General features: G+C 35.7%; 2 protein-coding genes across 5 annotated transcripts in view; one reads left to right on the top strand and one right to left on the bottom strand.

Moving 5' to 3' along the window:
• LOC110455734 (V-type proton ATPase subunit D-like) overlaps positions 1–4,908 on the top strand; it is a 12,680-nt gene extending 7,772 nt beyond the window's left edge. Inside the window, exons 5-7 of the mRNA XM_021506068.1 lie at positions 300–470; positions 1,000–1,078; positions 1,923–4,908. Coding sequence (XP_021361743.1) covers positions 300–470; positions 1,000–1,078; positions 1,923–2,073 — 401 coding nt within the window. The 3' untranslated portion in view covers positions 2,074–4,908. The remainder of the gene's footprint in view (positions 1–299; positions 471–999; positions 1,079–1,922) is intronic.
• A 1,551-nt stretch (positions 4,909–6,459) lies between these two features.
• Positions 6,460–10,770, bottom strand: part of LOC110455751 (synaptosomal-associated protein 25-like) — a 23,916-nt gene continuing 19,605 nt past the window's right edge. For all 4 annotated transcript variants that reach the window (XM_021506098.1, XM_021506099.1, XM_021506097.1 and 1 more), the window contains one exon: positions 6,460–10,035. The gene's annotated coding sequence lies outside the window, so the exon portion shown is untranslated. The remainder of the gene's footprint in view (positions 10,036–10,770) is intronic.

Genomic DNA, 10,770 nt, shown 5'->3' on the forward strand with positions numbered 1-10,770 from the left:
GATGTGTAGGTATGTACTATACTACTGTACTGAGGACAGAGGTTGTTAGCTATGTGTAGGTATGTACTATACTACTGTACTGAGGACAGAGGTTGTTAGTGATGTGTAGGTATGTACTATACTACTGTATTGATGAAAGAGGTTAGTATTTTCTTTTGTTTTGTCTGTATTAATCTAACATTGACATTTTAATAAAATGGATGTTTGACACTTCAGAACATGATGAAGACTGAACAGGATGGTATCACAATAATATGTACTTATTACATCAACTGACATCAATCTAATGTTAATTTCAGGTTATGAGCTGACTGGTTTATCAAGGGGTGGACAGCAAATTGACAGACTTAAGAAAAACTATGCCACAGCGATCAAATTACTTGTAGAACTTGCTTCCCTACAGACATCTTTTGTAACCTTGGACGAGGTCATAAAAATTACAAACAGGAGAGTAAACGCCATCGAACATGGTTAGTATACAAAAACAGGAAAGTGTGCGCCAATCAAACACTGTACAACTTCTTCTCAATACCCTAAATGCCCAGGGTGATGCGATCTGGCCATTACCATGCCTGGATCAAGGGCTACAATGGTTGCTTAAATGACTGACTGAATGACCTTGACCCACTTTCTAGGTCAAAAAGATCAAATGTACTAAAATATTTAAACAACAGTCATGCAGTTTAGATGAACAATATTTAATCCTTGACTAAAGGTTCAAATGTACTAAAACAACATTTATCTACTATTTATCCAACTTCTAAATATTCATGAGGTGTATATAAACAATATTTATCTTGTACTACAGATTCTTTTGCACAATAATACCAAATAAGCCTGTAGCTTGCTACGTTAACTTATTTGCCTGTTCAAATAAATTGACAAGTCCTATTCATGAGTAAAACAAGTTATAATAATCCAACGAAAGATTGATCGGTGTAATGAAATTTAGCCTGTAGTGTCAGCTTGTTAACATGACTTTGCACTTGCCTTTTTCAGTAATTATCCCCCGTATTGAGCGTACACTTGCATATATTACAACAGAACTGGATGAGAGGGAGCGTGAAGAGTTTTACAGGTAAGTAGCTATTTACCAGTACGCGATACTTCTGTATTCATTCTGTAGGGAAGAATATTAAAGATACACTCTCAAATTTGCTTTGATTTTGGTTGAAATATTAAACATAAAGATTTCATATAGGCATACTGATTTTTTTTGCTGCTGTTTAACTTTCACCCTCTGTAATGAATGTGAATTTATCATCACAGCAAACATTGGTTAACAACACATTAAACGTAGGAATCAAATGATTGCTGGGTGAATATGGATTTTACTGGAGTAGGGCAAAACTTTGACTGGGCAAAGGTTTCCCTGTATACAATATTACGTAATGGCTTATCCAGAAGGCTTTACATCCCCGATATCCAAGGGTTACGTTCACTTTCACTCTCTGCACCCCTGGAATATGTCAAAAGTAGGTCACTCTGACCTACATTTGACCTTTGACCTACATCAAAGAAAAAGATTGTCTGGGCTCTATCTCCTGCACTACTAGTCACTGGAACTTCATACTTGGGGTATGGGTTCTGATATCGCTTGCTAAAATTAGTGATATTCACATTTATACCACCAAATGCAATCAAATAATGAAACGCTGTAGAATACATAGTGTCACCAGATGCAATTTAATAGTAAATCGGTACCACTAGCCAGTAAACATCCACCAGATTTACTTGCAATAGTAGCACTGACACTATTCCTTATTGACTACGGTGGGTCTCTCAAACATATTTAGAATTAGTTCCTGCACGAATTTATCATCTGTGCATTTCCTATTCAGTGGGGGACTATACTTCGCCTAATTGTCTTGTTGATTTGGGATTATTAACACACCGAAAATTATGCCTGTTTGTTTTCATAGGTTGAAGAAGATTCAGGAAAAGAAGAAGAAAATGAAGGTTGCTGCTGAGGAAAAATTGAGGGAACGGAAAGCAAGGGGGGAAATAAGTCGGGAGGATGCTGCTAATCTGTTGGAGGAGGGTCGGGATGAAGATCTGTTGTTTACTGACTGACCCTGGGTTCATCATTCCAATCTCCATAGTTACATGTACATACAAATATACTAGTCTGATACATATATCTGCTGGCCCTATAGTGCTAGCGTTAGGCAAACATAGTCACAGGAAAGCTACACTTAAACAAGGGACACCCTACCAAACCATTTAAGTCTGTAAACGGACAATTTTTTCGTGATCTGGCACAAAAAACTGCCAGATCAAGGTTATGCTAGGGCATAGCGTCTGTCATCAGCTTTTTCAATGACTTCTCCAGAACCATCAGGATCTTATATTTTGCCTGTAGCTAGCTCTAAATTTTTGTATGCCTATCAAAATTTGTATGGGAACTAGTATTGTATAGGAAGGGTCTGTCTGTCCACTCTTTGGTTTCTGCAAGATTACTTGCTTTAATATCAATCCATTTTTAACTTAACGCAAATGCTCATGTCATTGCCCTGTCAAAGTGGTACTTTTCTGCATTCTTTGGAAAGTTAATACATTTTACATGTCTTCTAGATTGTCTCAAGTTTAGGGGAAACATTTCAAAACTGTGTCGAAGATAAACAGGTGAGCGATACAGGCTCGATGGGCCTCTTGTTGAGGGCTTCGCATGGACTATGTTGTGCATTTAGATATGTTCATTTCAAATGTTATTCAGAAAATCATATAAGCAGTTATGATTAAAATTTAGGTCAACAACTGTATACCGGTAAATTTTCGCTGCGGTTTAATTTTTGCCTTTTTCGCCTTCCGTAATGAGGGCGAATTTATCATTACATTAGGGAACAGCATAATGAAATATAATTCTTTATTTCTTTAACAAAGATTGCATACAGCCCAGAGGCTACTAGAACAGCATTATGTACATACATAGAAATTAAATGAGAAGACCAAATTTAATATTGGGGAAAATATGGATTTTAATGTCAAAGGGCAAAAAAAAATTCCCGTATCCTTTTACTGTATACCGGGGCATTTTGTCCTTCACCAGTAAAATCCATATTACCCAGTGTTAATTTAGCCCCTTCACTTTCAATTTCTATGTATAATTTGTATCATTTACTAATACTTGATTCAATGATAAATTTACCCCGATTACTGAGGGTGAAAAAGGGAGCAATTTAAACTGCGTAAAAAAAATCCCAGTATACAGAATTTGGTTGTTTATGTAATTTTATTTGTTAATTTGAAGCAGTGAGTTGGGTTTGGTACTGTTCAGTTTACATGGTGCGGCCAGTTGATCTCATTTGGGTACTGGCATTTGCGAAATCCAGAAATGCTAATTGGCGACATCAGAGTGTTCTTTCAATATCTTGAGTGAGTCTCGGGTGATAAATTTTGTTAGAAAACCCATCAATATTTTGCCTTTGATATGATCTTTTTAATGAATAAATAAAATGATGGTTCAGTAATCAATTTTGGGTACCTAGATCTGTAACTTGGGATTTCACAGAAATTATGATAGTTTCTATTTATTTGCTCAATGTGATAACTGATGGTGGTTGTAGAGGTTAATAATAGGTGAAATATTTAAAATTTAAAAAAATCTTACATTTTAAGGCATTTTTAAGTCTATTCAGATTTTGACCAAACCTGATAGGACAGACCCTATTATGACCCTCCGACAAGAACCTAGTAGGAGTATAGACTTTCATGACCCAAATACAGTGTTTTTTCTTGATGAAGGATTTGAAAATCCAAGATGGTTTACATTCCCTGTGATATTATCCAAGACATTTTCCACATTTATAGTTGGCCCCTGATTTTCCCACTTTTACTATTGCAAAAAGTTGTAGGTATAATGCCAGGAGCCTGCTCGTTTATGCGGAACAACCGGTTTGTCCCTTTTTAAATGTAACATTTTCGGGTATAAATCCTTGCAGACCTGCAAAAGTTTATGCAGGCCTTGCAAGGCAAAACGAATATGACCCTGGTGTTGTTCAGAGGTATGCATTATTTCCATTTTTTGCCATTTAATTACTCTGTAATCTGTCTGAACTGGACATTCCTGGAACAAAAACATTTGGCCGGTTTATACAGGGTCTGATTTATACAGTGTAGGTGATGTTGGTTATCAACATTTTAAATAAGTATGTTATGGGGAAGTATTGTATGTTAAAATATGGCACTGATGTTAGAAGTTCAGGAATATAATCAATTTTAATATTCAATAATTACGATAATTCACATTTCAAAGAGATTGTACATTTTTGACGTCGGTGACTTTAATCAAATCGATCCGAACAGATTCTGATAAGATACATGGTTGACAACCTAACAAGCAATATATGTGATCAGCTCTAAGACAAGACAATAATTTGCATGGATATCCCACAGATGAAAGGCTAGCTGGAATGAGAAATTGAACTATTGTTGAAACGCTGGTTTAGAGAGTAGACTTGGTTGTCATGCCATAGTTAAGAGAGAAAATGCCAGGACCAGACATTATAGCCAGTAAACAGGTGGGTTAAGCAGGGATAGTTCAGACAGGTAATATTGTATTTGCAAAAACATTTGAAAAAGAACTGAAAGTCTGTTAGTGTTGAGAAAGTTAAAAAAAAAGAGGGGGGTGGGGTGAAAACCTTTTTTTTTTAAATATCCATTATATGGTAATCGCCTCCAATATAAGTAAAGGAGATACAGTGCTACAGGATATATTGAATTGATCGGGCATCGATACGTAGCATTATGTGGTATAATGGTTATTACTAGGTATTTAATTTGTTGAAATTTATTTATAGATGCATGGTATGTATGAAATTTAAATCGACACTAATATCAGTTTGGACGATTGTTATGTTATTATGTGATATTGTATAAACAAGTAAAAATAAAGTGGTATTAGATTGATTGATTTTGCCGTTTTATTTTCATTGAGACAAGTACGGTAACAAAGTGTGCAAGACTGAATTCCAGGAGATCTTGGAATGTTGATAGTACATAGGAACTTATTTCTTCGTTTCTCTGTTCGGTTCTTCAACAAGCACGAGGCAGCAAGGAGATCATGGAAATCAAGTTACAACATGATCTTTGAGAAGGCTTGATCTATGCTTGATTTTTAGATTCACCTTAAATTGGAATATGCAAATCGCAACATGATGTAAACCTCTAATGACGGTGGGCTAAAAAAGTATTCATGTTTAATAAATGCCAGAATACGTTTTTTTGCTCACCTGGCTTAAGCAATGACACATTATCTGTCCATGAAATTTTTCACATTTATAACTTTTTAGCCCACCATCATCATGTAGGTTCCCCTTGGTCCCTAGTTGTGCATATTTACTTTTGAGACTGATCAGATAAACAAAATGGCCGAAAGGCCGCCATCTTAGATTTTGACAGTGAATGTTGGTTATCGCTATTTCTCAATAAGTACTGATAATAACCCTTCTTTTCTAATCTATTTGATCGAGTCATGTTAACAGTAAATGCACCTTGAGGTAACTTTTGATCTAAACTTAATACTGCTGTGTATAAAAGACAACCTTCAAAGTGAGGTTGTCATTTCACATATTTACTAGTACAGTACTTAATGTGAAAGAAATAGAACCGATCACTGAATATGAGAAGAATCTGTTTAGTTCTTCCTTTAGCCATTTTGTTTTTATGATCAGTCTCAAAAGTAAACATGCACAACTAGGGACCTAGGGGAGCCTACATATAAAATTTGAGAAAGAATACAAGATGGCTGGCTGTCGTCCATTTTGTTTATCTGATCACTACAGACCAAGGTGAACCTACATATAAAATTTGAGAAAGATCCCTCTGGTACTTCCAGGGAGTAGTGATAACAAACTTTCACTATCAAAATCCAAGATGGCTGCCTGTCGGCCATGTTGTTTATCCGATCAGTCTCAAAAATTGCTGAGCACAGCTAAGGAGCAAGGGGAACCCACATATAGAATTTGAGAAAGATCCCTTGGGTACTTCTTGAGAAATACCAATAACAAGAATTGTTTAAGGACGGACCACAGACGGACGGACCACGGACCAAGGACCAAGGACGCAGGGTGATTTGAATAGCCCACCATCGACAGATGGTGGGCTGATAAAGGATACTGTACTCGACACCCCCAGAACGGTTTGTGATGTTAATTTCTCGTCTGCATGTTATAGCCAGCTGCTATGCTGCCATCAAAGGTCTGATGACGACAGCATAGCAGGCTAAAACATGTAGACGAGAAGTTAACATCACATACTGTTCTTACAGCGTTGAGTATCCTTTATTTTTCGTTTTAATTAATCCTTTGTAACAACTGCTATTATTCAGAAAAGTTTGCTTATAAAGCACATCCATTGAAATTTTTAATCCAAGTAGACAATCATCGATTCTGAGACCAACACAGCTGTTTTACCTTAGAGACAACAAACACCATCTGAATAGACTAAAAAACAACAAGATTTTCAGTATAACCAAGTTTAATGATCAAGAAAATGGTGAATTATACATTGATAAAACATAACATCATGATGAAGTTATAATTTGTACGTAAAAAGAAGTTGTCTGACCGGAGCTGCCGGCAAGGTAATCCATTATTTCTATAAGAAAATTAAGCAATGGATTGCTATCTCCAGCATTTTGTCACGGACAAGTTTGACCCCATTGAACTCAGAACGTTGTGTCTTAACTTGATACACATTTTCATGATTGTGATGAAAAACATGTTCGTTATATGACGCCCATTTCTGTACCACACAATTTAATATATAGTATCAGTTACGATTTCATCAGGACTGAAATGTATCAACATGCTGAATGTTGACCTTCCAATGTTATGTTCATCATGTTATGAACAAAAAGTTTCAGCCATAAACGATGATTGGATTAGGATTTAGTAAATTAATTTGCGGACAATTTTTATCAATCTATACCATATTCATATCATCAAAACAACCTTCTGTTCAATGTTGAGAAGATGGGAAAGATATTAGTATGTTAATTAGACAATTAGTTTGTATTTTACCAAAATTCCGTGCCAGCTGAGTATTATTTAACGAAACGCATGCAATGAACACAAAAGTACAGCAGCCCAGTAATTTGAGCAGCCATCAATAAAAACTCCAACACGTTTATAGGTTTTTTAAATAAATGAAGTGACAGCAGAATACACAGTATTTTATATTGATTGTAAAAAAGAAGAAGATGATTACGTGTGTCGAAAGTTAATGTTCTAACCGGTCACAACCTAGGGCATTATGTATTTAGATATGTGTGCCAGTCACCTAACTACATGTAGCTACGTTTTACAGTCGAAAAACACTTCACCCCCAAACAACCAACAAATTACATTGCACACATCAACATCACATCTAAAAGATTTGACAGTTCTGAGTTGAAAGATAAAACAATACAGAACGTCATACTTTGAAGATCAAATCAAAGTCAAATCTAATTCTACACATTGTCTATTAATTGAGTAATAACGAAACTTCATTAATTGTCAACGTGAACAAAGATTGTGTGATATTGTCATCGACAACGAAAAGTGACGACAGAAGAACGTTTCACTTTGGATCTGCATTATAATATAGACAACATGACACTTCCTTGACTACCAATTATATCAATGCTTAATCAAATACAAAATATGGACAACAAAAATAAGCAGATTAATGAGTTTTTTAAATGATTATTTTACAAAAATAAACAGTTTAATAGCAATAGCTTTCTAATTTAAAAGTTCTCCAGATGAAGCCAACATTTACATGCACATTTGTGACCTGGGCCTCTTTCACTTATCTAAGAGGTCAACCAATGGTTGAATCTGAAAAGAACGAAAAACACAAGATTGGAATTGAGGCTGACCTCTGGAAAAGCAAAGGTTGGAATGTAGTTCATTTGAACACCTGCAAATACAAGCACCATTACAGCAACTTAAGATCGTGCTGAAGCTTGCTATTTAATCTTGATTTTGTATTCATTTTTGTAGATCTTGTGTCCCTAAAAAAAAAATACAACAAGAGGTCCATTGGGGCCTCATGATCACATGAGTTTCATCTGACTTAATGATTTAGGACTATTTGCACCAAACTTTGAAGATAATCTTCGCATCTGCTCAAGAGATAATGTACAAAATACCTTGATTTTAGGATTGACACAAAAAAGTAACAACACTTTGTCAGGACTTCATAAGGAATATTTGTCTCATATTTTTGATGTCAGTCAACCAGTCGTTCTACTGGAAGTTGAAACGTTCTAAGCAGACGACGAATACTAACCAAAGCCGATAGCAATAGCTCCCATGATTGATCATGCAAGCTAAAAAAGGATCGCAGCAAAACATTTTGTAAGATAAAAAATTCAAATGCGTCACACTTGTATACACACACACACACACTACAAATATACTTCTATACAGTTGCCATGTCTTTCATAAATAGGAAGATATACTATCGGAGACCAATGTATTTTCTGATTACAACATTTCCCGAAATGCCAAGATATGCCAGTGATCTGTCGAAATAAATCATTATTTTCTGTCAGGACATCTGATTGGATGTCATCATCACATGTCACCTTTGAACTGTGATGTCATAATCAACTTAACAATGCATTCTGTCATTACGCCTCTTTCTAAACCGGCCAAGAAATTTGGTTCTGACGATTACAATGTAAAACAAGTCGACTCTTTACAACTCTCTTCAAAACAGCCAAATGATGTGGTCAAACTTGTAATAAAACAGATTTTGAAAATAGGGGCCATCTTGTACGTCTTTACCAACATGCAAAAGACAACCTTTTGTCAGGACCATGCACTTTGAGCATTCCTATGAAGTTTCATTACATTCCTTTCAGCAGAACATGAGGTCAGGTTCAACATGGAACTTTTAAGATTGGTGTTGTAAGGCTCTGGAAAATAACAACACTTGTTCAAGACCACATTAAGATTATTTCCATAAACTTTCATGGAAATCTGATCTGTAAAGTTTTAGTTCGAAATAACAAAATGTTAATGCATGTTGTACGAAGAATGATTGATCTTCCCAAACCTAGGGCTCAGGTGACTTAATAATCACAATAGCATGACATTCATAAACATTTTTGTTCTTGTAATTAGAAGACTGCTGAAGAGTACTAATTTTCACTTCTAAGGTCTGACAATAATCTAGATACAACTCCCTGTACTTATACACACCTCACTACTGAAAGTCACAGACAGAAACTTAACAGGACAGAAAATTACTGTCAGATTATTAAGTTTTAACTAAAATTTTGCTGATGTCTGGGTTTTTTTACATCTTCCCCTGGCCCCACCAAAAAGGTCACCTACCAAATGTCAATGCTCAGAGTTTAGTCCACAGATGACAGTCATATTGGGAAACAAGCATTTTCTGTGAAAATGGTCAAATTCAAGAATAAACCCTGGCACCAGGTGTAATTGCTTTGATAACGACTAGGTCACAGGTAAATACAGGTGTCACTATTAATAGCTGTATACAAAACCAATGCATAGTGAAACTTCATTAGTCCACACACCGATTTTTTGGGGGAAAATCCTAATAAATTAGTTTTCCCGATTACTTAAACATAAAAAAACAAGTTCCATAAAAGGACAGACGTGTTAACTTAAGCCCGACACAATTAACCCTTTCACCCCTATGCAACTAAAGTAGACTCCCCCGTGCATTGATCTGGACAAGTCCATTATGGTCTACAGTGGTGAATTACATAATCACTTATCACATTACAGCGTCACCTTTGAGCTGGATAAATCGTGTCCTAATTATCAAACAGCTCCAGTTGAGTGGTTATTTACAGTCCTTTAAGCTGTTCCGTACAGCATTAACCAATGACGATGTTCAGCACATGGATATCACAATTGTCTGAGAATAAATAGGTACATATATTGGTCTCTTCGTTTTCCACGCGTAGTCGATCAGCACATAACAGTAGAAAGTACAGAGTGAATCTCATTGGTCCCTCAGTGTCAAATGGTACCTAATTGCCCCAGCCATGATCATACTGACAATCACATCCTGCGACACAAACAAAAAAACAGAAAACGAACTAAATGAAGGAAACACAAACAAAACAAAGGATATTTTTACGACAAAAGCTGAAGTGAAATGTCTAAAAAAATATTTTACAAAATGTTGTTTTTTTCTGCTACAAAAGTAAAAAATTATTGCTACCTGATATTTTGGCACATGCTTCTACTAACAAATAAAAATAGCATTTCTTTAGATCTAGAACCAAAATTAGCACACTTAGAATTGAAAGAAAGCACCACAACATTTAAAATGAAGAATAATACGGTGATGATGAATGATTTAAGCAGAGATATGACGCTATGGAATGATAATTGCTCACATCAATATTTGTGTCAGTCTACACATGTGAGAAATTTGACAATGTGTAATAACAATAGGACTGCAACGATACCCTGCGACGGTATATCGCTATATTTTGAATACGGTACAATACACAATATTTTTTGGGAGGTCCCGATACACCTACGATATTTCCCGGAGTTTTCATTTCTTAATTTAGTCCACTCATATCCATTTCCAAATGGCGAGTGACAGCTCCAGCTCGGCATGTACTTCGAAAGACGTGAATTATGTGAAACTTTAAAGTCATGCCCATTTTGGACCAGGTCTATTTCCTGTTGTAATATTGCCATTAAGAATTTTCAACAAATCTATTCGCTTTGCTTAGAACTACCGTTACTATATCGTATCGTGACCACAGTATTTAGATGTGTATCGTAT

This window comes from Mizuhopecten yessoensis, unplaced genomic scaffold (assembly GCF_002113885.1).
Source record: "Mizuhopecten yessoensis strain PY_sf001 unplaced genomic scaffold, ASM211388v2 scaffold8365, whole genome shotgun sequence".
NCBI classification, from domain to species: domain Eukaryota; kingdom Metazoa; phylum Mollusca; class Bivalvia; order Pectinida; family Pectinidae; genus Mizuhopecten; species Mizuhopecten yessoensis.